This window comes from Miscanthus floridulus, chromosome 12 (genome assembly GCF_019320115.1).
Source record: "Miscanthus floridulus cultivar M001 chromosome 12, ASM1932011v1, whole genome shotgun sequence".
Taxonomy (NCBI): Eukaryota; Viridiplantae; Streptophyta; class Magnoliopsida; order Poales; family Poaceae; genus Miscanthus; species Miscanthus floridulus.
Window position 1 is genome coordinate 71,558,635 of NC_089591.1, and position 27,226 is coordinate 71,585,860.

Below are 27,226 nucleotides of genomic sequence, written 5' to 3' on the forward strand. Positions count from 1 at the left end.
CTTCAGTTAGCCGCCGTGATTAAGTTTTAGAAATGACTATTCACTCCCCCCTTCTAGTCACCATCTCAACCTTACACCGTGGGGCTATAAATAGAAGGGGGTCTTGGCCATGGTTTGAGTAGAGCACCTCGAGGGACTTTGAGTCCATGCTTGAGAGTGCTTGGGAGCCCTCCATCTCACATATGTTCGATAGTGATCATCCAATTTTGTGGGAGAACGATTCTAGTGCGATTGTATCGTGAGGTTGCATCGAGTAGCACTAGGTGATCGAGTTGCAAGTCGGTGGTGCTTGTTACTCTTGGAGGTTGCCACCTTCTAGATGGCTTGGTGGTGGCCTCCATCAAAGCCCGTAAGAAGCTTGTGCGGTGCTTCAGAAAAGAGCTTTATGAGGGGCATTGTGCTCGCCCTACGGGAGCCGTAAAGAACAACTCTAGTAAAGTGTGTCATTGAGCTACCCTCACTTTTGGGGTAGGTTCTTACGGTGCCCGACGTGCGGACTTGGTGGGTGATGCCAATTAGTCGCCGAACCACCAAGTGAGCGGTCAACACAATGGGGACTAGCGTGTTGGCAAGCACGTGAACCTTAGGAGAAAAATCACTGTGTCAACTTTATTCTTCCCGTTGGTTTGCATCCTCGTTACACAAGCTTATAATTATTTTTATATACATTGTGCTTGTGTAGTTGCTCTTGTAATTAGTTTGCTTGTATAGCTCACTAGTTACCTTCTTGCTTGTGTAGCATAGAAGTAGCTCCATTGCATGACTAATTTGGTTTGTGTAACCTTGTTAGTCACTTTGCTTAGTTTGAGTAGCAAAGTATTTGCGCTCTCTAATTTGACATTAGTTGCCTTGTTATTGAGCATTGCTAGTGAGCTTAGTTGGCTTTATGCTTTTACTTACTAGCATATGTAGGAGCTCCCCGTTGATTAAAGTACTAGTGACATAGGTTTGTATGACCTTACTTCTAGAATTGATTAGGTGAGCTATAGCTAGCCCGGCACCTTTGTTGCTTAATTAGAATCTTTGTAGGTGCTAGAGAATATAGATAGAGGGGTGTAGTCTTGGCTAGACAGAGAGTTTTAATTCCGCACTTGTTTCGGTTAGCCGACGCGATTAAGTTTTAGAAACTACTATTCACCCTCCCTCTAGTCGTCATCTCGACCCTGCAATAGCGTACCTTGTGCTAGCGCTTGGAGTAGATGGTGTTGGATCCTCCAAAGATCATGAGGCATTCCTCGGGGTCGGGGAAGTCGTCTTCATCCTTGCCCACTGTGTCTCCCTTCTTGACTACATCCTCCTTGCCTTTCCCTTCCTTTGGCTTGCTGGCATGCCGTAGGAAGCGCTTGAGGAGCTCATAGTCCTTGTAGAGGTGTTTGACAGGATAGGCATAGTTGGTGTATGGACTCTTCATGAGCCTATCAAAATGGTTGGGTTGGCCCTGCTAGGGCTGCTAGACCACATGGTCGGCTACGGCGACCAAAGCTGGGTTGGCCGATCTGCGCCGATTCTTCTTGTTCTTCTTGCCCCTTTGTGTGGAGGGGCCCACGCCTTAGTCCTCACGCTGGGCCTTACCCCTATCCTGACCACAGCTAAAGACTGCCCTGACCGCCTCCTCGCTGGAGGAGCAGTTTTGTGGTGATGTCAAGCAAGTCACGGGTGATATGGGGCTTCACATAGCTGAGCTTGTGGATCAGGGGCTTATAGGTCATCCCAGAGAGGAACGCGTTGACGACGTCCGTGTCGTTGACATTAGGAAGGGAGTTGCACTGCTTTAAGAACCTATAGATGTAATCCCATAAGGACTCATTAGGCTCTTACTGGCAGCTCTTGAGGTCCCAAGAATTCCCAAGATGAACATAGGCTCCCTGGAAATTTCCAACGAAGACCCTCTTGAGATCTGCCCAGTCACGGATGCTTTCGGGCGGAAGGAATTCGAACCAAGCTTGAACACGCTCCCCCACACAGATGGGGAGGTACTAGATGATGAAGTAGTCATCATCCACTCCTCTGGCTCGGTAGGCGAGCTAGAAGTCTTTGAGCCATATACCAGGGTTCGTCACCTTGGTATACCTGGTGATGTTGGTGGGTGGTCGGAAGCACTGTGCGAATGGCACTTTCTAGATGCGGCGACCAAAGGCCCATGGCCCCGGGCCATCGGGTTGGGCCTCCGGTCGTTTGGTCGGCCACCATGCCTGGGGTGCATGTCCTCGCACTCCTCGATGGTCAGGCTAGGAGTCACGCCGCTTGCTCTCACCATCACTCGATGGACGTCATCATCATGCCGGGCGTGGCATCGATTATTGATGATGCTGTGAGCATTAGGGTTTAGCCTGAGCCATTTGTGCACAGGTGGTCGGTGTGGAGCGGGTGCTAGGTCAGGCTGCGGTGTAGCCATGGCTTCCTGCCCCACGCTCGGCACTGTAGTGGTGAGTGGATGAGCGATTCGACTGGTGTAGCCCCAGTCCCCTGGTTGGGCAAGAGGCCACAGTGTCATGACATGGATCTCTTCGCCTGCTGAACAGCGGCGGTCTCCACCAGCGCCCGAAGGTTCTAATGGATTGCCTGTTCCTAGGGTCGGCAGGCTCGGGGAGGCCGTGCAGAAGCATCGCCACAACAGCGATGTTTTGGCTAGCCCAAGCAAATTGAGCGTGTCATTCCCTCCGTCTAGGATGCTATGCTAGACCTGACGGGTGTGACCTCGAGAGCCACTCATCGGGTTACGCGCATGTGGCGCAGCGTGCTGCGCCGAGGGCACCATTGTAGGTGGCGGTTGGCTCTACCACATTTGTCGTAACTCCTCGCCGTTCTCCTGCGCACGCGCTAGGGCCTTTGCATGGGGGTCTAGAGGGGTGTGAGTCTGTAGAGACTCCAATAGCACCGGTGGCTATCCTAGGGCATCCGCCATAGTGCACTCCTAGGACAGAGGGTGGCCAGGTGCCATGACGTCGTCGATGCTGGAGCCATCACTTTCGACCTCATCATCGACGAGGTCATGGAAGGAGGCGGGAGCATAGCCCACCATCCCAACAAACTCGAACATGAGAGGGGGCGGTGTTAGCATCATTCGGAGCCCCCACATGCATGTGTCCACGGGGGACGCGAAGCCATAGGGGAACCGGTCGCACGATGGTCACGGTGGGAACAATGGGGTCCCTCCAAAGAGTTGGCGGAAGATATTAAATAGTGAGTAAAGAACAATATGTACATCACTCACCGTGGGGTTTGAGCCTAGCACGGGCTCGAGGCGAAGCGTGGGTGTCTCGATGTTGTGGTCGTCGAGTGGCCTAGGGCCAGTGGAAGGCGCTCCTCCTCTAGTTGGCGCCGAGGCAAGCGCCTCCTCGAGGAGGCGGATTACGCCGAGCTAGTCGGCGATGAAGTACAGACTCTCGAAGAGAAAGGTCTAGAGTGGCACGAAGACGGGAGAAACCCACATCCCAGCAAGCGGGAGCGTAGGAAACTCCAGCGAGCCGAAGCGAATCGTATCGCCCGAGCCCGTCATGCCAAAGATGGTGGAAAGATGGGCCATTCGATGACCAAAAGCATGAACACACGACGTCCTCCCTACGGACGGCGCCAACTGTCGGTGCGAAAAATGACCAACAAGTAAATATTTATAGTTTTACCGTGCGTTGTGATCGGATGTGGCCTAGCACTCAATGACATAATATTTATACTGGTTCAGACAACGTGCCCTACGTCTAGTTTTAGTCAGTCGATGACTTTATTCCTAAGCCCAGTTGCTCAAAGTTTGCTGTGGGGTTACAAACGAATAGGAATGAGAAGGAGGGGTGTTAGATACCCGGTCGAACTCTGAACCGAGTGGCCGAGAGTGACGGGGGCTCTAACGTATGCTAAGTATTGGAGCGTATGCCCTGTGTGTCTCTAAAGCTTGTTGAGTTGTTGTGTTCTCGAGTCGTCGAGAAAGTCTTTGAGAGAGAAAGAGCCAGCCTCATTTTTTAGGAGAGAGCGCATCCCCTTTTATAGTTGAAAGGGATGGCCTTAGAAGTCAGAGAGAAAATATATACGTGTGTTGCCTAGTCTTGTTGCTCACGCCATCGGGTACGGGATGGCTGCCAGCGCCCACAATACTGTTTATGCCCAGACACGTCTGGCAGGCTTTACCGTGTTCGTCTGGTACGACAAACGTCGGCACCCACAATACTGTTTGTGGTCTGACGCGTCTAGAAGGTTGTATAGTGTCTGTCCGTCATGACCTAAAGGTACCGTCTTGCAGGTGCGCAGGGTATGGCAGGGTACGGTCCTCGATATTGCGGTTGACTTGAACGTCTTACCTTATCTGCTTCGCCTGTTCCCTAGGCCCACACTGAGCGGGTATCCCCGGTCGGTCGTTCCCAGTCGTCCCCGACCGTGTCGGTCGGAAAAGAGCAGCGAGCAGAGGTCTAACATATCCTTGGTCGGAGAAAGGGGTCGGGCGATGCGGAGCCCCCGACCCAGAGGTCGGGCGAGGCGGAGCGCGCGACCCAGAGGTCGGGCGAGTGCGGGGCCTGCCCCAGAGGTCGGAGGTGCCGGTCGGGAACCGGATCGTGGTCTTTGCCTGTTATTGTGTATCTGGGCCGGTTCAGACGTGTGCTGTCGTTGCGCCACCTGCTGAGCCGAATTTTGTAGGGAAACGGGTTCATTGGGGACCCGGGTTTACTGCTGTCTAGTCTATCATCAGTAAGACAGTGACAGATCTAAACAGGAGTACTTGTGGAGTTAATTATTATTCTATCCAGGACTAATGCAGGAGACTACTGTAGAGTCCTGCTGCTCGAGTAATCACCCAGGATTAGAATATTTGGAATCGCCAGCAGGACTTGTGCGTTGTGTGTTTTGAACATGTCGCACGGCCAGCGTTTATATTATATTATTACTGGATGATATCCCTGATGTCCAGGGCCATGTTTAGATTGCAATTTTTTTCAACCTGATAAATAGTACTATTTTTATCTTATTTGGCAAATATTGTCCAATCGTGGACCAACTAGGCTCAAAAGATTTATCTCGTGATTTTCAACTAAACTATGTAATTAGTTATTTTTTTACCTACATTTAATACTTCATGCAAGCGGCTAAAAATTGATATGATGGAAAGAGAGTGAAAAAACTTGGAATTTGGATGGTATCTCAACAAGGCCCAGTTTTTGGTGTAAAAAAAAAAACAAGGCCCAGTTTGGAGGTAAATCAAGTTTTGGTTGCCATGGCTGCAAACCTTCCCCGGCCCGTTCATCCATCTGTTCACCCACCCACTACGTAGCACTGCATTAATAAGGTTGTCCATGGTAGCTTGCACCCCGTATGCCCTCCGATCCGATGCCACTTGTGAACGAGTAAATTGGGCTGGGCCACAACGGATCTTTTTTCTCTCCAACCAGCTCCTATGGATCCGGCCAGTAATTGGCTCTCGGGCTGGGCTACTGTACCAATCTACTAGTCCTCTTTTGCTGCCCTTTCTTTCGGCCGAGCTGCGCTTGACCAATCGGGCCCGGACTAGATCAAGCGAATATAATTCCCGTTCTGCTGATTGTGTTTCAGCATTTTTCTTTCACAACAAATCAGTATAAGCTAAATTTCAGCGAAACGAACAGGACGTTGTCACGATACAAACTGAGCTGTTATCTTTCGATCGGCGGCAACAGTGTCAAGAGCATGCGCGAGGCGAGTGACTGAGTGAGCGCAGTCATCGTTCGCATCGCGTCTGCTTTCGGCCGGCGTACGTACGGGCAGCGGAGCACTGGCTCGCGCTCAACCATCCAACTGTGCAGTCGTGGTACACTTCCGGGACGTGTGGGTGCGACGGGCCCGCCGTCACCCATCGGCGTCTCGATCGGGCTCTCGACGTCATCCCGTCACCCATCGGCGCAGTTGGGTTGAGCTCCCAACCAACTCGCTCCCGAATTTAAAACCGCCACCTGTGCCTGCTCTGTTCGGCTGTGATGCTGATGAGTGATGACCCACCGCCAGGCCGCCAGCCACCACCATTTACCCACCGGCCGGCCCTCAGCTATATATCCGCTCGCCGCAAGCGTCCACCGAGGGGCATAGCATATGCATATCCGCGCGCGCCGCCGCCGCTAGCACCTGACACCGGGGCGCCGCCAGCCGAGTTCAAGCAAAGCAAAGCAGCATGGTGTTCGAGCAGGAGCAGGAGGAGGTGACGCCGGGCGCGGTGCACGGGTACCGCCTCTCCACGGTGGTGCCGAGCTCGGTGACGGGGGAGGTGGACTACGCGCTGGCGGACGCGGACCTGGCCTTCAAGCTGCACTACCTGCGCGGGGTGTACTACTACCCGCCCGGGGACGTGGCGCGCGGCCTCGCCACCAAGGTGCTCAAGGACCCCATGTTCCCCTGGCTCGACGACTACTTCCCCGTCGCCGGCCGCGTCCGCCGCGCCGAGAAGGACGCCGAGGCCGCAGCCGATGGGGCGCCGCGCAGGCCCTACATCAAGTGCAACGACTGCGGCGTGCGCATCGTGGAGGCCAAGTGCGACCGCGACATGGACGAGTGGCTCCGCGACGACGCGCCCGACAGACTCAGGCAGCTCTGCTACGACAAGGTGCTCGGCCCCGAGCTCTTCTTCTCGCCGCTGCTCTACGTCCAGGTACGTACGTAGTAATCTTTTCCACGTCTAACCATAGTACTACTTTAACGTGGAGTGGTGAGCGCGCGATAGGAGTAATAAATAATCATGAAAAAACCTAGCTGTTCAACAAGCATAGACTAGTACAGAGCTAGAGTGAAAACGGTCTAAGGGGGTGTTTGGTTTCTACAGGAAAATTTTAGTCCCTGTCCCATCGGATGTTTGGACATATGCATGAAGTATTAAATATAGACGAAAAAATAACTAATTGCACAGATTGTGGCTAATTTGCGAGACGAATTTTTTAAGCCTAATTAGTCCATGATTTGACAATGTGGTGCTACAGTAAATATGTGCTAATGACGGATTAATTAGGCTTAATAAATTCGTCTCGTAAATTAGTCTCCATCTATGTAATTAATTTTATAATTAACTCATATTTAGTTCTCCTAAATAACATCCGAACGTCCGATGTGACATGGACTAAAATTTAGTCCAGGAACCAAACACCCCCTAAATTTGAGCAGCCTCGTGTAGATCCTCCGCTAAAACTTTGCACCATATCTCATCGAATATTTAGACACATGGACATAGAGTATTAAATATAAATTAAAAAAATATTTAATTGCACAGATTACGACTATTTTGCGGGACGAATTTTAAGCCTAATTAATCCATAATTTAACAACAAAGTGCTACAGTACACATGTGCTAATGATGGATTAATTATGCTTAAAAATTTATCTCACGGTTTACCGATTCTGTAATTTGTTTTTTTATTAATACCCAAACGTCTCATGCGATATCTCATATTCTGAAACTTCACGCGTTGTATCTAGACAAGGGCTCAGTGAGCCTGCTGTCGGAGCTGTCGATTTCTGGCATCGCTGGTTGCCTGCTTCCTCCTGGTAGTGGTGACTGGTGAGAGGAGGAGATGCAGCTGTAGCTTTCAGTATGGTTCCGGGCAGTGCAGTTGAGCAAACCTTTAATTGTGTGCGGCCGTAGCTGTTAACCATCAGACATTTATACTACGTACCACTGTCCAGTGGCCACCTAGAGCTGGTCACCGACTGCAACCGCTCGTCATCTGCCACAACTGTCAACTATGTAGTGTCTGTTGGCTCGGCTGTCACCGCTAATTCAGACTAGACTGCTTTTCTGAATCTGCTCAATTCTAGTCTAGCAAAAATCGTGTGGTACTGGTAGTAGTACAAAAATGAAAAAGAAACAAAACAAAACATAGTAGTATCCATATAGGCACAGGCTCTTGAAAGATGCGGCGGGTTCGTCGTGAGATTGTCGGATCGGCGTCGAACGAGTAATTGCTGCGCCGGGGGTGGTGGAGGGTGGACGTGCCGACGTACCATTCATTCATCTGCCGCTGGCGTAGTTGAAACTTGAAGCCGCAGCCGCCGCTGTTCTTTGGTTCCGGTTCCGGGAGGCGGTGGCTCACGCGATCGAATCAGGTGGCAGATGAAACTTGAAGCTTGTGACAGTGGTTTCATACATCACTTACTGTGTTCTTGAAGAACCGGCTAATTGAGCGCGAAACTGTCTAGGCGAATTGTGAACGACTGAACATACCTGATGACTCTTGAGATAAATGACCTCTTTGTAAAGATGAGAAATGACGGGAGGACTCCTCGAAATTAACAAATCAGCATTCAGGTTCACCTTTCCCTACTGCGGTACTGCCACAAGCCTAGTACAGTACACGGTCTTAACTGCACCTTGTCCAACTTTGCTGAAGCAAAGATCACCTTGCCAAGCACAGCCATTCCTTTCAACAGTCCTCTGAGAAGTCAGTTCTCATAATACTCACAGTCACAGGCCTGCAAACTCGCAGTTCTACCTCTGAGACAAAGGGGGTGTTTAGTTACCCCAGATTCCAAATTTTGGCACTATGCAAAAAGAAGATTCTCCGTCACATCAAATTTGCGGTACATGCATGGAGTACTAAATGTTGATGAAATAAAAAAACTAATTGCACAGTTTGGTTATACTTTGCGAGACAAACATTTTGAGCCTAATTAGTCAACGTTTGAACAATTATTACCAAATATAAACGGAATACTACAGTTGTTACTGTGGAATTCGGCCCGAACTAAAGGAGGGCAAAAGGGTATTGAAGCCGATCGATAGAAACATCGAGTTCACGAAGCAAGTCTCTGTACTTCATTAGGGCGTCCGCAATGGTGCTGCTAGCTGTGTAGTTACGTGGAGGTGAGAGACGAAAGTAAAGATTATTTTATAAATTCTTATTTTTCTCTGTACTATTGGACTTACATGTTCATCTCTTAGATTCTTGAAGTACGTGAAATAGATAACTATTTGCCAAAAAAAGTTCTTCACTAAACTCCGCAACAAACCCCGAGCGAACATGAATGGGCCAGCACTAAACAACCTGCATAATTGTGCAATCGGAATAACGTTTATGGATCGCCGCCCAGCAGGCCAGGCGGGCGGTGCATTACGATCTGCCTTTTTCATGTAGGCCCAATGCGTTGGTTGCATTATCGTCTCACTTGCTTAGCCAAATACTACCTCCATAGCACGTGTGAAGTGCAAATCACGGCTTTGTCTATTAGACTAGTCCATTACAGTGCAGACAATTAACAGTACGAGTCGACTATTTTTCATGTACTACCAGTCTATTATTACTACTAGTCTACTACTCCATCCATCTCAAAATAAATCAACTTATAAATTAAGTGAATTTATTTTAGATTTGACTAAATTTATAGAAAACAGTATCAATACTCGTGACATCAAATTAGTATCACTAGATACATCATCAAATATATTTAATAATCTACTTATTTCGTGTTATAAATTTTGTTATAATTAGTTTAGATTTAGAAAAGAGTATCAATATTTGTGACGCTAAATAAGTATCACTAGTACATCATCAACTATAATTTTATAGTGCGTCGCTGCCCTTTGTTGGTTGTCTATCATTTGGGTAATATCGAAATGTGTATCTGTTTGCTATAGGATAATCCAGTCATCGGCTGTAATTCTGTAGACCTCCTAGGGCACTCCCCATATCTTAATTATAAAGATGCGCTAGTCTTTTGCGTATTCGAGAAACTATAATTTCATAGTCTACTTATTTGGTGTTATAAATCTTGTTATAATTATTTTAGGTTTAGCTAAATTTATAGAAATAATATCAATATTGGCGACGTCAAATTATTATCACTGGATATAGTATCAACTATATTTTCATAATCTACTTATTTAGAGTTATAAATGTTGGTTTCTTTATTATAAAGTTGCCCGGACTCAATATAGTTTTTATGATGATTCTCGAAGTTAATTTATTTTTGGATCGAGTGAGTCCATGTACTAGTAGTCTACTAGTATTACAGTGCAGAAGTATTCAGGTAAAAATTAACTTGGTACTGTTTTTCAAAAAAAAATATAACTTGGTACTAGTAGTACTACTACTCTGTTACACTGTCCTATCTTTGTCGTGAGATCTTTTTCTGTAAATTTCAGGGTTGTTTAAGAAATTTTCTGTTATCGAGCAAAGTGATAATCTTATCGGCTATTGTTTTTTTTAAAAAAAAAAAATCTGATCGGCTACATCCATACCAATTACCATTTTTTTAAAAAAAACAAAGATGCAGTAACAATCGTTGCTTTGCTCGCAGATCACAAACTTCAAATGCGGCGGGCTGGCGCTGGGGTTCAGCTGGGCTCACCTCATCGGCGACGTGCCGTCGGCCGTCACCTGCTTCAACAAGTGGGCGCAGATCCTGAGCGGCAAGAAGCCGGAAGCCACCGTCCTGACCCCGCTGAACAAACCGCTGCAGGGCCAGTCCCCCGCGGCGGCGCCGCGCTCCGTCAAGCAGGTCGGGCCCATCGAGGACCACTGGCTGGTCCCGGCGGGCCGCGACATGGCGTGCTACTCCTTCCACGTCAGCGAAACAGTGCTCAAGAAGCTCCAGCAGCAGCAGGGGCGCCACGCTGCGGCCGCGGGCACCTTCGAGCTCGTGTCCGCGCTGGTGTGGCAGACGGTGGCGAAGATCAGGGGCGGCGACGTGGACACGGTGACCGTGGTCAGGACCGGCGCGGCCGCGCGAAGCGGCAAGTCCCTGGCCAACGAGATGACGGTCGGGTACGTGGCGTCGGCGGGGTCCTCGCCAGCGAAGACGGACGTCGCGGAGCTGGCGGCGCTGCTGACCAAGAACGTGGTCGACGAGACCGCCGCGGTGGCGGCGTTCCAGGGGGACGTCCTCGTGTACGGCGGCGCCAACCTGACGCTCGTGGACATGGAGCAGGTGGACGTGTACGCGCTGGAGATCAAGGGGCTGCGCCCGGTCCACGTGGAGTACGGCATGGACGGCGTCGGCGAGGAGGGCGCCGTGCTGGTGCAGCCCGACGCCGACGGCCGCGGCCGCCTCGTCACGGCGGTGCTGCCCAGGGACGAGATCGACAGCCTCCGCGCCGCGCTCGGTAGCGCGCTGCAGGTCGCCTGAGCGCCAAGCCGCGCCGCGGCGTACGTAAGTATCAATAGTATGGTGATGGCTACACGTGCTCGTTCGGTTTGGTGATATCAGATACCGCAGCTTAAACAAGCGTAGTAGCGTAATGAGGCGCGCATGTGTTATCTACTGGTGATTTGATGTGCGAATGTAGGATGATGCGCCAATACTGTGGTCGGTTTGCGAAGTTATTATTTGTTATGTATTGGATGATGTTTCCTTAATAATTTGATCGAATAGATCATGCAGAATGTACCAAAATTTACACTGGAGACTAGACAAAAGTAATAATAGTTTGAGACAGCATAATCTTGGGTGTTCCCACAAAGATTTTGCTTGCTTGGATGTTGGTTAAGTTCAGGTTCCTGAGTTTCAGAAGCATTTCGTGTTTACTCTGGCAAACAGTTTGTTGTCGCTTGAAATTCCTAGTTACCCTTGCGGCAAATATTTTAGTACAGTTTGTTACTTGGGCCGAATAATTTCAAGAAGCATAGATGAAAAGGTAATGCTCTGTCCAGAACGTCCGTCCGTCCGAACAGCCCCATTGGTGGGCAGCAATGTTCACGAGGTTCTCTTATCCGCTTCTATTCTGGCACTGCAATTTCTTTAAAAAAAATTTGCCACAACGCCGCGACTGCTCCGCGACCACGCTCCGCCGCGCCTCCTGCCCGCCTTCCTCTCCATCTCCGTGCCCCGCCACATCCCGCGCTGCTCCGCGCCCCGCGCCACGCCCCTATCCACTTCGCCTGTCGCCGAAGGAGAGGCAGGGCGGCCTGCACCTGTGCCCCCATCCAGCGCGCCCATCAGCAGGAAGGGGAGGCCTTCGCGCTGCGTCTGGAGTGTACGCTGAACCGTTGCTCTCGAGGTCCTCGGACCTGAGCTTGTTGGCTACCGGAGTTCCCTACCAAGTAGGTTGCGGGCACCGTCGACGTTGTGTTCCAAATGTTGCAGGTGTTTCAGACTTATGTTTCAAGTGTTTCATCTTAATGTTGCAAATAGATCTTGTATGTTGCATATGTTGCAAATCTATGTTTCAAGTGTTTCAGACATATGTTCAAGTGTTTCATCTGGATGTTGCATAAGTTACTATAGTTCTATACGCATGTTTCATGTGTTTCACATGTTTTAGACTCATATTGCAAGTGTTTCATCTGGATGTTACAAAAGTAGATCTCGATGTTGCATATGTTGCCATGAATATACAAGCATGTTTCAAGCATATATTTTAAGTGTTTTATTCGTTTCAGACGTATGTTGCAAGTATTTTATCTGGATGTTTAAAAAGTAGATCTGGGAGAGCACATGTTTCACCTGCCGCAACTGTCATGCTGCTGCTGGGGGCACCGCCGTGGGTCACCGTGCAGGCACCTGAGGCCGACAGACGTTATGAACATAACTTGTGAACATAAATTGTTTTTTATAATATTTTGTACATAAGTTATGTTTTTTTCAATTGTTTGCATAAATTATAAGTCATACGTTATAAGTTATATGTTATAAGTTAGTACATATAAATTGTTGTTAGAATAAAATTCTTCGAAACATATGCAAGTAGCATCTAGTTTTGTTCACCTCATCACGTAGAACACACGGGTGCAGACGGAATTGAGAATGGATACACCGTCCTAAAATTATAGCATTTTGAAATAAATGTTTCGATTTTTTTTTCTAGGGTGACGTCACAGCCAAGCATCCGGGTGAGTGGGCGCCCACATTGGGGCGGAGCATGCGGCTCTGTTGGCACCATCCAATAGGGGAAAGAGGTGGGAGTTATTTTTGTCTAAAGTAGAAAACTACAGCTTGTCGAAATATTGTTCGCTGTTTTCAAATCAGGTGACCGATCGCCAATTAGTGGAGCCGCGGCACTGTTGGCACCATCCAATAGAGGAAAGAGGTGGGAGTTATTTTTTTTTTCTAAAATAGAAAACTGCATCTTGTCGGAATATTGTTTCGTTGTTTTCAAATAGGATAACCGATCGTCAATTAGTGGATCGGAAAGAAACCATCTGAGTTTACTTGCACGGTTTTGATAGTGGCTTTGGCTGGAAGCCACACCAGCGTTAATAGTTTAGGGATTAATTAGACTTTATAAAAAGCCTATTAAAATACATATTAAAAAATGTCCATTTTTTGAAGAAAAAAATACATACAATTGTTTTTTTGAAAGGTCAAATACATACAATTGTAAATCCTAAAATCTAATCTAATCTTAGAAACTTAGTTTTAGCTCAGAAAAATACGAAAATAATTTCAGTTTTTCCTAAATTGTGTGTCAGGATACAGAAGAAGGGCGCCACACAAGGTACTATTGGGCGTCCGACAATAGGCGGAGAGGCAGTGAAGAAGGAGTGAGCTTGGCTGACGGGTGGACCCCGGTTGTAATACTCATTAGCGCATAGTCAGTTAGCGGGCTGTGGGCCATTACGTTGTATAGCTGGATGTTGCCGTCCTTGTAACCGTTGGCGGTGATATAAGCCTGGCGGGCGTAGTGTCAGGGCCGGGTATGGATTGAACTCTAAAACCCTGTACTCTTAACCTTCCTCTGTTTTCCCTAACTACTTGCTGTTCTTGCTGCCGCCCCAAAATCCTTGCTGTTCTTCCTATGATTTTAGCCAATTCTGCAATTACCGTTACATTGCGCTTTATCTTAAAGTATCTAACTTAAGTTTATTTGCTAGCAAATGCTATCATTGTCTGCTAGACCGAAGCAAAAAAAGGCCCATTTTTTCAAGCAAAAATTTTTGCACATGAACGACACACATGCTTTGTCGGTCCGGTTTTTTTGGTTTGGGCCCGAGTCTGGACAGACCGTCCGCTAGCTTCGTGTGAATAATTGAAATAAATACATCGGGTCAAGCTCAGATCGTAAGTTTTTAATTGCATGTTTTTTTCTATATTTTTGGATGAAGTCTAATTGACCTCTGGATTGTTAATGTAATTCGATTTACCTCCATCACGTCGTCTAAACTGTTTCAAAACTGCACGTGGAGCGAAATTGAATGGTTTCAAAAGTTAAAGGAGTTTAGAGCATCTCAAAGATATTAGCCAAAAGAAATATTTAAATTTAGTGATTTAGCTATTATCTAAAATAAATCTCACCTATAAAAGATAGACTACTCCAGTAGACTATCTAAAAATTGAGACTCTCCAAATTTAAACCTACCACGTCATTAGATCTTTTGTCTTCGGATGCATCCTGAACCCCTAGACCTGGCCATACGCTGCCTTTTCGGATCATTGCGTAGACCTCGCCCACGCCTGGAACTCAGGTTCAGCAGCAGCCCAGGCATCATCGTGCACGTCTGGCAGGCCACACACGGTAGGGGCTTGACCAAGCCCAGCCATCACACAAGGGACTGCCCGTCACCCAGACATCAAGGCACGCAGGGGGCTGCCATTGCGACATGCAGCCGGCGGCACGGCTTGACAGTGAATTCCGGCAGCCTGCTGATGGCTGCCCCAGCCGCCCATCTATGCACGCATGGGGCGGTCAGTGCGACATGCAGCTGGCCGCGATTTTTTTTTTAATTTTAACATTTTTAAAAACTAATTTTAAATCTACATTGTCTGTTTTTTTCCTTTTTAAAACTAACATTTTTTGCCGCGCCTAGTTGTCATGGCGCGGCCAAAAGCCTGTGACGCGCCATGTATGGTGGCGCGGCAGGGAGCTGACGTGGCGACGACCGGAAATGTTGACGGTTGACGTGGCAGGGCCTGCCGCGCCACGGAGCATGACGCGTCAGGGCCAAATAAATATCGCGAGCGAGCCCGCCCGCCCGCCCGCATGCCATCCCCCCCCCCCTCCCCCGCCCGCCACCGCGCAGCGCCCCGCCGCCACAGCGCCCGCCCGTGCCCCGCCGCCAGCGCGCCCGGACAGCCGACCGCGCCAGCGCCGGCCACGCCACGAACGTCGGCGCGTCGAGGCCGCCCGCTCCTACCAAGGTGCCTCCCTCTCGATTTCATGCTATTTTGATTATTATTGATTTAGGATAGTTAGTGATTTAGGATAGTTAGGGTTTTATGGTTGTTATTGATTTATGATAGCTAGTGATTTAGTATAGTTAGTGATTTAGGATAGTTAGGTTAGTGAATTTGTTTGTGATTTAGGTAGGTAGTTTTTAGGTTTGAGGTTGTGTGTTGTAGTATAGTTTGGATAATTAGGTATTTATTATTTAGTTTATAGTTAGTTGTTTGGTTATTTAGTTTTTAGGTTTGAGGTTGTGTGTTGTAGTATGAAGTTTCATCAAATGTTTATATTTCTAGTGAAGTTGTTTAATATGTCTGTTAATGTTACTTTAAATGTATACATGTGCTTTCATATTGTGTTCGTATTGCATAACAAGTAGTTTAAGTTTTGTAATGCTACATAATGTTAATTTGAATTTTGTTAATTTGAATACTCTAACCATTTGTTTATTCAATTTGTAACAGGATGACCCCTCCCACGCAGCACCCGTTGTACCATATTCTTGAGGTGGAGTACAACGACCAGCACCGAGCACACATCTTAAGTGACAACGACGCATAGGTGGCCTTGCCTCCTTTGAGGCCCTGCACGCATACCAAGGCGGACCAGTGGGACGAGCGTTACGCGCCATACATACGGCATGTCGATTTCCTCGAGCTTGTCCGTGTTGTTAACTACGATCTTCCGCTCCTTGACCCAGCACTACTACTGCAGCTGTAGACAGGTGCGAGTGCTTTATTTGTACGTAAACATTCTTATAACAAATTTGATGCAACTAACAGTCGTTCTATTCTTATAAGAGATGGAGGCCTGAGATCCACACGTTCCACCTACGTTGTGGCGAGATGACCTTGACCATGCAGGACGTGAAGGCTATTTTTGGCCTTTGGTTGGGGGGCTTCCAGTGATAGGGATAGTTGACAACGATCACTATAGGGAGCTGGTGGCTTAGTTTACTGGCTTTCTTCCATCGGACGACGAGGCTTCCAAGAAAAATAAGTGAGAAATTTAAGGCTATTTAATACTTGTATTGCTTTCTAGCAGCCATCAGGTCTCATTTTCTTTGGTCAATTTTAGGAAAAGTTCTGGTGTTTCGTCGTCCTGGATCATAGAGCGCTTTGATTACTTGGACCCACAGGCTGAAGAGGCTCAGATCGACAGGTTCGCTCGAGTGTGGCTCTGGCACTTTCTTGGTGCTTTCCTCTTCCCAGACGTCTCGGGTAACATCATCAGTTGGATCTTCCTTGACATACTACGCTAGCCGTGGGAGAATATAGCAGCGTATAGCTAGGGGCAGCGCAGTCCTGACATGCACATATCGACAACTATGCGTTGTCTGTCGTCGCACCTTAGGGTATGCGAACCTTAGGGGTTGCTCGTACCTACTTCAGGTTTGGTCTTGGGAACGATGACCCAGTTGGAAGGCCCCTTAATACTAGTTTATCGGTAAGTACTTTGGTTCATTATATTCATCGATATAGGTTACATATGATGAGTTTATTAATGGCTAATTTATTATCGTGTTCAATGTAGCAATGAAACGGGCAGGATACACTCCCTACAGCTCTGTATATCTGGACGGAATCAGAGTTAGTTAGAGGGAATGCGAGGCACAAGTACAGGGAGTACACGGACGGTCTCGACGTCCTAACACAACACCAGGTTACGCTCTCTTTACTATCATACATGTGTCTTGTTCGATGTACACTATATCATAACATAACTCAATTACAAAATGTTCAGGTGCATTGGTGTCCTTGAGATGCTCCGGAGCTCCAGTACTATCTCAGTCCTGTCACTAGGGACGAGTCAGAGGAGTATCACTGTAACATCCCTCTTATTTTCTTCCACGTGGTCAAGATTCACTTGCCCATCAGGGTCTGCATACAGTTTGGAAGAATAATAAGCTGTCCCACCATCGCTTTACTCTACCAACCAAGGATTGCACGGGTGTGTTATCTATTAATAACAAAGCTACAATTCAGAGGTGTGTGTGGTACAACTAACATCGTTTTGTTGTAGGTATGACTGCAGGAAAGAGGTATAAGACCAAGGATTGACACGTGACACACAACGCGCACATCCACTTGTGGGAGACCAGGGAACGGTAGCCAATCCATGCGGGTCCTCCACACGACTAGCACACCTTCAACGAGTACCTACGGTGGCTTCATAGGTCTACGAGGACACATATCAAGCCCCCGTACACTGAGGAGGCGATTGACGAGGACTTGGAGGAAGATGTGATCGAAGATATGTACGACGTTGCCACTAGAGAGGACACACAACTATAGAGAGTCCCGCTACAAAGATACGTGGTAAGATACTTGAATGGTACAATTTGTTATCCATTTGGTATTAAGTATGTATATGAAAATTGTTCAACCGTGTTTTTATACCCAGGCGACACAATTGTCGAGGCTATCCAATAAAGCAGCGTTCTGGCTTCACGAGTCTAGAGGGCAGGGGCCAGGCGTTCTCGTGGCTTTTGTGGAGGTAAACATAAACTTGTCCGTTCTGAAAATATTTCTTTAGTATATATGCGCTTGGAAATGCACTAACTTTAACAGTCTATTTATGCAGAAGGTGAAAAAGAGCTGTAGGAAGCTAGCTCAAAAGCTGAGCTGCATGGACACTCCTTATGAGGAAATCGCCACTCCCTGGCAGCGGTCGGGTGGCTACGTCTTCAGCCTCTTTGAGGACACCAGCCGGCTTCTTCTCAGCCGGTGATAGGTGCTACTTCCACGGTGCGTACACCACCACATTATAGCGCAGGGAAGGACCCTGCAACCTGATGACGACGATGACGACGACGATGACCCCTCGGGCTTTCGCAGACAGCACGACCAGTGGAATGATTGGCCGCAGGACGAGATCGGCATGTGTCAGCTACGTGGTGCCCCGCTTGATACCCAAGGAGCCTCACAGGTACTAACCAATGTAGTTTTTTTAAATACGTAGACTACATGAACTAACGATCATAAAGAATTCTAAGTAATCGTGCATATTATATACTTACAGGGTACTGAGCCGTACGCACTGACGATGCGACCACACCGACGTTTGCTACACTCCTAATATGTTGCCAACAAATTCGAAGAGACAGAGGCGTCCGAGGGATCCTTACACTCCTAGGGTCTTAGTTTGTTAAGTCGAATCAATATTGGCGTCCGAAATTTACAGGCATAGTTGGTTATGTTATGTCGAACTTATGTCAAACCAATGAATATGTTATGTGGTGGTAGCTTGTCAACTTGCGCATGAACTTTATTTATTTGCTTCATATTCGTTTCAATGCGTCGCGGCAGCACTGCCGGCGAGATTAAGTAGCAACTAGTTCGGGAAGCGGCAGTCCCGGGGTATCTCGACGCCGGGGTCCATGGTCACGTCGCTGCCGATCCTACAATATGGGGTCAAAAAGCCGAAAAAATAAGTTCCCTTAAAAAATATTCGTTTCAATTCAATCCATTTTTTTTATAATTGATTAGTTAACATGGTGGTTAACCGTATTATGAAAGACGGAAAAAAAATCATTGGCTTATCAAATTCTCTATTCGGCCATGAAAAAGATTCAACAAAAGACAGAAACAAAACCACTATTGATTTTACGTCAAACAATACCTAGAGTAACTCCCACTATCCGACGCGAAAAGTTCTGATTAAACCGTCCAGATACCGCCACGCCATGCTCCGTGGCACGACACTGCCGCGCCAAGATGGGTGGCGCGGCAGGCCCTGCCACGTCAACCGTCAACCTTTCCAGTCGTCGCCACGTCAGCCCCCTGCCGCGCCACCATGCATGCCGCGCCAAAAGTGTTAGTTTTGAAAAAAAACAGACAGTGTTAGATTTAAAATTAGTTTTCAAAAAGTGTTAAAATTAAAAAAAATCCCGACCGCACGGCTTGATGGGGAATCATGGCAACAGCGAGCGAGGAACAGTCACCTGGCGCGGGAAAGGGCCTGATGGCGAGCAGCTTTGTCTGTCCATGTATGGAGACCAAAATTTCAGGGATAGCTAGCTAGCAAATTTAGCATGTGTTTGGATGGGAGGTCCGACTCGGGTCGAAGTGGGTTGGACCCAATTTTTATTGCGTTTGGTTGCCATATTGCTGGGTTGGGATCAGCTCAGAAAGGGAATATTCCTCCCAGATCCGGGTTCCCCCTTGCCCCTCCAAATCGAAGAAACCAGAGCGGACCCAGATGATGCGAGGGAGCAGCAGGGCGCACGGGGACGGAGGCCGAGCGGGAAGACCAAGTCGGGCGCCGGACGGGGTCGTGCCAGCGCGGGGCGGCGCGCCGCTCCTCCGTCGGGGCGCTTGGGGAAGACCGAGCCAAGGAAGCTACCCACCATGGAGGTACGAGTCAGATGCCGAGGGAGTCCGGCTGCAGGCAGAGCTCGGGAGCGGGCGGAGGTCCGGCTCCAGTGGACGGTGGGGGTGCTCGCCGGAGATCCTGCTCCGCGGACGGAGATGGGGGCGCATCGGCGGAGCTCCTGCAGGTGGAGGTAGGAGGCGCGGCCGGAGCTCTGGCACGGGCGAAGGTCGGCTGCTCATCGGAGGCCCGGCTCCCGCGGACAGAGGGGGTGCTCGCCGGAGATCCTACTCTGCGTACGGGCGGCGACACGTAGGGCTGGGGCCGCGCCCGTGGGAGAAGAAGAAAAGCACGTGATAAGGGAAAGGAGGCTGACGTGTGGGCTCCACGTGTCAGGGACCTCAACCCACATTTCATTCCCCTCCAACCAAACAGAAAACGAGGGATAACCCCAACCCAGTAACCAAACAATAAATGGAATCAACCCAGCCCAAAAAACCGGAATGGAATCAACCCAACCCAGGCAGTCTCAGAACCAAACAAATGCTTAGAGAGCCATCTACAGAGTCTATTGGAGGCAAATTTTACTCAATAATAGTCATATTTACATTTACAAAAACGATTTACTTAGTCTCCTGGAGATGCTTAAAAGATTAGTTTTAAACTAGGAGACACAAATCAGAGTTCATCGAAAATACGAAAAGTTAAATAGGACCTTTTAAGCTCATCTACTCCCTCCAGTCTAGAAAAATACATTTGAAAAAGTAAGTCCCACCCAATTTGGTCATCGTCAATGCCTACGTGGAACAAATAAGCCCATCCCATATTACATTTTAAAAAGTAAGCCCAGCCCAAGTTCAGATAACCCCTCCTTCAGTCCATTCCTACAAAACCAAAGCAAGGCAAGCCTGCTCCGCCTCTTGCTTCGCCGACTCCGAAACCCTAGCCTCGCTTGTTGCGACGGCGGCGGAGATGGCGAAGTCTCTGCGATCCAAGCGGGAGAAGCGGCTGCGGACGTTGCGCCGGGAGATAGCGGAGCCCTTCTACGACAAGAAGGAGGCCGCTAAGCTCGCCGCGCAGGCCGCCGCCCTTGCTGCTCCCCCGCTCCAGGTCCGCGGGCCCCCGCCGTCCAAGGATGCTGGCAGCTCCCGCCGCGCTAGCTCGGCCTCAGCTATGGGTGAGCGCTATAAAACTTTTATGTTTCACCAGCTGCCGTGGATTGCCTCCTGTAGTTTCAGGTGGAATCGGAATTTCTCCACGCGCCTTCTGTGCTAGCTGTTCATTCACGGTTCACTTTGTTATCTGTTAAAACACTACGGCTATACTACTCGCAAGGAGATGCCCACTGTGTGATTTTCTATCCGGAGCTGCATCTGTATTCTGTACTACTAAGTGTGGGAGCTGTGAATTTGATCTCGAGGACAATGATTTAAGCTGTCTGGATCGAATCATGCAGTAACAATCATAACACATTAGCTCTCTCAAAAAAGAGCACATTAGCTCAGAAAGAACTGTCTTAATAGTGTAGTCCTGGAATACAAACTTAATATACCTTTGCAAACTGCGTGCCATCACGCTTAGATCTTTTTTGTTGATTGGAGAGGCTTTGGTATTCTGCTACCAGTTGCCACCTTATTGTACATTTGATTGATTAGCTTCGTCTGGGTTTGGATTGGCCTGATTGTAAAGATCTATGGCTAAACTGCCATATATAAATTTGCAGTTAAGCCCTGATATGCGTGCCATCTTAGTACATACCTTGTTGCTACCACTTGGATTGGATGATGTGAACCATATTGAGAAAAAAAATATCATCAATTGTACCTATTTGAAAAACTGGTAACTATTGAAGTGATATTTAGTTCTCATAGAAAATTAGCTGTACAAAAAGGAGCTAACCAGTTCTATGATGTTTTGCATAAACGGTGATGGTTATAATCTTGCAACTTCTTGAATGTTGGGATGCCATTTAGCAAAATTCAAATGCTTGATTAATTAACATGCAATTTTTTTTTCAGACTTGGCTTTCTGTTATGGATGCCTGTCAATGTATACTAAGGCACCCAATTCATCAGTAAACATATAGCAAGTTTTCTCTTCCTGCAACTCCACTCGCACATTATCTTTTTTTTTTCCTCAACTGATGTGTTCTGCGCTCTCATCAATACAGATGTGGAGATGTCTGATGAAGGGAACAACAGGTCTAAAACCTTGTTGAAGCCACTTGGCACCATTAGCAAGAAGAAAGTACAGCTCCATTTGAAGATCAAGAAAGACAAGAGAAAAGCTAGGAAGAAGGGGAAGTTTTCTTTTAAGAAGTAGAGGCATAAAAGCTTATTGTCTTATAAATCATGCTGTTTTGTTTCCAGTTTGAACAATCAATGTAATGACAGTCATGTGCACCTAAGTCCATTCTTGGGTTACCAACTAAATGTTGAAATGAGTATGAAGAAGGATAGCGCTGAACTATCAGCTGTTTCTGTTTCGTGGGTATAAATGTCAAGTACGCAAATTGCTGAGATTTTGTTTCATTTTCACATGGTATCGTGGTGAACTGTTTTGAGTTGCTGATTAGGCATGCGTAGTATGGTTTCATTTTCACAATGGAGGTGTTTCCAGAAGCTGATAAAGTTGATAATAGCTGAACACCTACCTCCATGGCATTTTAGAATGTTAGAAACTTCTCTCAAGCTATTCAGTCCTTAAGAACCATGTTCTCATCTGGTCATCGCCCATGTTTGGAACCAATGTCGAGCAGTTAGGGAGCATATGAATTGTCATTTGGTGTCACTCATATGGACATGGGGTGCCACAGGAGCTGATAAAATTATTACAAGTCCACTGGTGCTCACGTACTCAAGCGCACATCATCCTGTTCGTGAAACAACATGACAGCAGTTGACTTCGCGTTCGCTAACATCATGGCTCTGTTCGCTTCTTATAATCCATACTTTTCAGCTTTTTTTTTTCAGCCGAAACAGTATTTTTCTCTTACAATAAATCAGCTAAAACAGTGTTTCGGTTTGTTTTTTCAGCGAATCGAACAGGGCCCATGTGTGCGGTACTAAACCGAAGGACGGACGAGTAGTGTACAGGATTTTTTTGTAGCATGTTCCAAGAACTAATGTTGGTTCCCTGTAGTAATTATGTTATTGGATCAGTGACCTGACGGCCTTTTGAGTTGGTCTTCATTTGAAATCGTCTTTGCGCATGTAGACCACACGCCCAGTTGTCATCATCATCCCCACCCGTTGACTGACCGCAGGAGCTGGATGGTTGGCTGCAAATTGCAACCCTCTCATGTCAGTGTCACCAACGAATTGTTCAAACAAATTATTGTACCATGATGTGCAATGCAAGCGATGTCATTCCTGCCCCTCTTTTTCTTGTGTTGCGAGGGGGCACTTCTTTTTTTTTTTTTTGGTTTGCTTCGCTGAAAAAATAAGCTAAAACACTGTTCCGGCTGATTTGTTGTGAGAGAAAAACACTGTTTCAGCTGAAAAAACAAAAACAAGCTGAAAAAGACGGATTATAAGAGAAGCGAACATGGCCTAAAAGACTTCTTTTGAGGTAAATAATAGACTTATTAACAAGCTTTTAGAGGTCAACGCAAGGCCATGTACGGCGACATAGCGCAGAAAGATTCAAACTTTTACCGGTCCAGATTTCAGTTTATGAATTTATCAAACTGCCAAAGAATTTGCTGTTCCATGAAGATAATAATGACATGTGCCATCTAGTCTAGTACAATATTCCAACAGGAGCCAAAACTTTGTAGTCGGTCTCCTCGCTTCCTCTCTACCACCTTCGTAAAACTCCTATGTCGTCTCCGCCTCTAACGAACTACAGGATTTGCCAAACCAACACGTACAGAGAGGGCCGGGGTCCCCAAGGAAGACGGCGATGGCGCTGAACGTCCAAGGCCACGAGAGGAGGCTCACCGCCGTGGCGTGCCTGGTGGTGACCATGGCGAGCCTGGCATCGGCACGGTTCATCGTGGAGAAGAACAGCATCAAGGTGCTGTCCCCGCGCTCGCTGCGCGGCTACCACGAGGCCGCGATCGCCAACTACGGGGTCCCGGACTACGGCGGCATGCTGACCGGCGTGGTGCTGTACCCGGACGCGAAGCTTGCCACGGCCTGCGAGCCGTTCGGCGGGGAGAAGTTTAGGTCCCCGTCGGGGCGTCCCGTGGTCCTCCTCGTGGACCGCGGGGGCTGCTACTTCGCGCTCAAGACGTGGCACGCGCAGGAGGCCGGCGCGGCGGCCGTGCTGGTGGCGGACAGCGCCGACGAGCCGCTGCTGACGATGGACAGCCCCGAGGAGGAGACCCCCGACATGGCGTTCCTCGCCAACATCACGGTGCCGTCCGCGCTGGTGTCGAAGCGGTTCGGCGACGCCCTCCGCCGCGCCGTGTCCGACGGGTCCAAGGAGAAGGAGGAGGTGGTGGTGCGGCTGGACTGGCGCGAGTCGATGCCGCACCCCGACGAGCGGGTGGAGTACGAGTTCTGGACCAACAGCAACGACGAGTGCGGGCCGCGGTGCGACGAGCAGGCGGCGTTCGTGCGCGCGTTCCGGGGCCACGCGCAGCTGCTGGAGAAGGGCGGCTACGCGCTCTTCACGCCGCACTACATCACCTGGTTCTGCCCCGACGCGTTCCTGGAGACGCCGCAGTGCAAGGCGCAGTGCATCAACCGCGGCCGCTACTGCGCGCCGGACCCGGAGGGCGACCTGGGCGCCGGCTACGACGGCAAGGACGTGGTGGTGGAGAACCTGCGGCAGCTCTGCGTGCACCGCGTCGCCAACGCCTCCAGCCGGCCCTGGGTGTGGTGGGACTACGTCGCCGACTACCACCTCCGCTGCTCCATGAAGGACAACAAGTACAGCACCGCCTGCGCCCAGGACGTCGTCCGGTCGCTCGGTGCGCGTTCTGACCCTGAGAGTTTTTTTTCCCTCCCGGCTCCCGCGATGGATTGGAGTGCTGTGCTCATCTGGTTTCGGTGTTGCAGGCTTGCCGATGGACAAGATCGACAAGTGCATGGGGGATCCCGACGCCGACGCCGAGAATGATGTGCTCAGGACGGAGCAGATTGTTCAGGTTTGTCAGTCAGTCATGCTGATTCTGAAATGGCAAGCGTCCATTTCGGCCGGGAGTGGCGTGTTGTTGCATTGGTAGCAATTCATTCACAAGTGTTTGCACATTCACAAGCTGATGATGATATCTCGATTCTTGTAGGTCGGACATGGAGCTCGAGGGGACGTGACGATCTTGCCGACGCTGGTGATCAACAATGTGCAGTATCGAGGTATGGACGTACTAGCCCTCCAATTTCGTCACAAGATGAGACCATGCCGTTTTGCTTTTCTCTGAACAATTTGGCATTTTCAGGCAAATTGGAAAGCACTGCGGTTCTCAAAGCCATCTGTGCTGGGTTCAAGGAGTCCACTGAACCTCATGTCTGCCTGACGCCCGGTCAGTAACCTCAGCAGATGAAAGTCACAACATTACACTTGATCAATTCCTTTCTTCAGTTGAGTACTCGCCTCCGATAGCTGCTAAACTCAGCTCTGCGATTTCTTCAGGCATGGAAACCGACGAGTGCCTCAACAACAACGGCGGCTGCTGGCGCGACGAGAAGACCAACATCACCGCCTGCAAGGTAGTACTAGTAGTACCCACCTCCGACAAAGTTCCTTCGAGTGCACAACAATTCAGCGTTACCTGCCTGCCTGCTAACCGACTGCGTACTGGAATGGAAGCAGGACACCTACAGAGGGAGGATGTGCCAGTGCCCTGTGGTGGATGGCATTCAGTACCAAGGCGACGGATACACCGACTGCAAAGGTACCAAGCATTCCGTCAGTATTTGTCATACAGTCTAACAGTCGTTTCACTCTAGTAACACTGAACTTCGAATGGATTTTCGACCTGTCCTCCGTTGCATCGTCAGCCGTCGGACCGGGCCGGTGCGCCATGGACAATGGTGGGTGCTGGAAGGAGACGAGACAAGGGAAAACTTTCTCTGCCTGCTCGGTAATTCTGCTCAGAATATCGTTTCCTATGTTATCTTATTTGGCGTGATATTCAGGCACGCTGGTTACCGAATGGTCTGAAGCTCTGATGCTTCCGGCGTGTGCAGGATTCAGAGTTGAGCCGGTGCAAGTGCCCGCCGGGGTTCAAGGGCGACGGCTTCCATTGCCAAGGTATGTACTCACTACTCACCTTGCTCAGATTCCCTGCAAATTTGCGTCAGAATTGCGTCGAGTTAAGCGAGCCTGGCCTGCCTTTGCTGATTCCCGTTGGGATTGCAGACGTCGACGAGTGCAGAGACAAGCTGGCGTGCTCCTGCCCGCACTGCTCGTGCAAGAACACGTGGGGCGGCTTCGACTGCAAGTGCAACGGCGGCATGATCTACATCAAGAATGAAGACACCTGCATTGGTGAGCCATCATCAACCACCTTTCTGCTCCTGCTCCTCTTCTGTTATCCTTCTTGCTGAAAAGTTAACACTCCGCTGCCTGCTGTTCAACGTCCAGCCAAGAACATGTCGGCGTTCGGGTGGCTCGTCACCGCCCTGGTCCTGTCGTGCGTCGCCGGCGCCGGCATCTCCGGATACCTGTTCTACAAGTTCAGGCTCAGGGTAGGGACCGAACGATCTCTTCCCAAATCCAGGCAGAAACATTAGGTTCTCTCTTTCTTCCTGACCGTGGACTCGCCATCTTGTGTTGCAGCGATACATGGACTCGGAGATCATGGCGATCATGGCGCAGTACATGCCCCTGGACAGCCAGCACAACGAGAACCAGCCGCTGAGGGCGGAGGACGCCCAGCAAGCGTAGCTAGGCATGGACAGCATCTTCAGTTTCACGTGGCTATATCTCACATGATGAGAATGCAGCATAACTAACCGTCTTTCCCACGGTTGCTGAAGCTATCCAAAACCATCTCTCCTTGACCGAGTTTTGAGAGTCGTAAATGTTGCTGTTAAAGCGTGAACGTAAATGAACAAGATTTGAGAGAACTGTTCCATTCATTGATCTCTGAAATATATTTATACAAGTGAAATGGTGCCATGAAGAGTCACGATTGTTCCCAAAAGATATGTTCTTTAGGACTATAACTAACTGTCTAATCCTATCCACTAATCCTGTGCCTGATGGATGAGATCACTCGTGAAGAGACGTCTGTTCGTCTGTAGACGTTTGTTCGCGTATAGGTGTCATTTCACAACACTCCCCCTTGATCGAATCTTCCTTGAGATCAATGCAGCTGTAAACTGAAATTCCTCGAAAAACCCTATGGAAAAAATCTGAGGAATATATGATATGCTATAAAAACTTCTTTAAACCTTATTGGAAAATAAGGAGAAAATAACATATTTATTTGTGATTTAAATAAACCACTTTGTCATTGGTATCCCATTAAAAACTCCAATGGGAAAAAAAATATTAGAGATACGACATAAAGATAACTCTTCCAAAACCTTTCAGGAAAAATACTGAGGAAGCAATATAAAATGATATGTCGCTAAAACTCCTGTAAAAATCCCAGTGGAAAAATTAGGAGAAAATATGACGACATATTATTGGTATTGCCTCTTGGATAACTCACATGAAAAACCTTTTCAGGAAAAAACCATGGATGAGTTGTGAGGGAAATATATGTCTTTGAAAAAACTCCAGGTGGGGAAAATAGAAAATATGACACATACTTATGTTAATATTACCTCATTAAAAACTTTAACAAGAAACCTTGTAAGTAAAACTTGTGAAAGAAAAGAGTATAATATGATGATGGTATATATCAACATTTAGGAGATATCTCCCCCCTGATTCTGGAACAATATGCTTAGTGATATTGCTCTTTATGTAACCTGTTTG

At 48.4% G+C, this 27,226-nt stretch overlaps 3 protein-coding genes across 3 annotated transcripts; all 3 read left to right on the plus strand.

Moving 5' to 3' along the window:
• The first annotated feature begins 6,008 nt into the window (after positions 1-6,008).
• On the plus strand, positions 6,009-11,398 carry LOC136497410 (protein ECERIFERUM 26-like). Its single transcript, XM_066493197.1, has 2 exons — positions 6,009-6,601; positions 10,237-11,398. Exons 1-2 carry the CDS (start codon positions 6,128-6,130, stop codon positions 11,062-11,064), a joined length of 1,302 nt encoding a protein of 433 aa, XP_066349294.1. The 5' UTR covers positions 6,009-6,127; the 3' UTR covers positions 11,065-11,398.
• An 8,859-nt stretch (positions 11,399-20,257) lies between these two features.
• LOC136497495 (uncharacterized) lies at positions 20,258-21,833 on the plus strand. Its single transcript, XM_066493316.1, has 2 exons — positions 20,258-20,525; positions 21,519-21,833. Exons 1-2 carry the CDS (start codon positions 20,321-20,323, stop codon positions 21,668-21,670), a joined length of 357 nt encoding a protein of 118 aa, XP_066349413.1. The 5' UTR covers positions 20,258-20,320; the 3' UTR covers positions 21,671-21,833.
• A 1,250-nt stretch (positions 21,834-23,083) lies between these two features.
• Positions 23,084-26,379, plus strand: LOC136496330 (vacuolar-sorting receptor 7-like). The gene is made up of 11 exons (XM_066491983.1): positions 23,084-24,266; positions 24,355-24,443; positions 24,582-24,651; positions 24,735-24,818; positions 24,929-25,005; positions 25,109-25,190; positions 25,297-25,379; positions 25,486-25,549; positions 25,658-25,786; positions 25,883-25,986; positions 26,078-26,379. Exons 1-11 carry the CDS (start codon positions 23,252-23,254, stop codon positions 26,183-26,185), a joined length of 1,905 nt encoding a protein of 634 aa, XP_066348080.1. The 5' UTR covers positions 23,084-23,251; the 3' UTR covers positions 26,186-26,379.
• The last annotated feature ends 847 nt before the right edge of the window (positions 26,380-27,226 follow it).

Coding starts and splice junctions, on each gene's coding strand:
- LOC136497495 (XM_066493316.1), top strand. CDS start 20,321: ATGGCGAAGTCTCTGCGATCCAAGCGGGAGAAGCGGCTGCGGACGTTG. Junction 20,526..21,518: donor TAGCTCGGCCTCAGCTATGG/GTGAGCGCTATA, acceptor TCATCAATACAG/ATGTGGAGATGTCTGATGAA.
- LOC136496330 (XM_066491983.1), top strand. CDS start 23,252: ATGGCGCTGAACGTCCAAGGCCACGAGAGGAGGCTCACCGCCGTGGCG. Junction 24,267..24,354: donor GGACGTCGTCCGGTCGCTCG/GTGCGCGTTCTG, acceptor TCGGTGTTGCAG/GCTTGCCGATGGACAAGATC. Junction 25,191..25,296: donor CGGATACACCGACTGCAAAG/GTACCAAGCATT, acceptor TTGCATCGTCAG/CCGTCGGACCGGGCCGGTGC.
- LOC136497410 (XM_066493197.1), top strand. CDS start 6,128: ATGGTGTTCGAGCAGGAGCAGGAGGAGGTGACGCCGGGCGCGGTGCAC. Junction 6,602..10,236: donor CGCCGCTGCTCTACGTCCAG/GTACGTACGTAG, acceptor CTTTGCTCGCAG/ATCACAAACTTCAAATGCGG.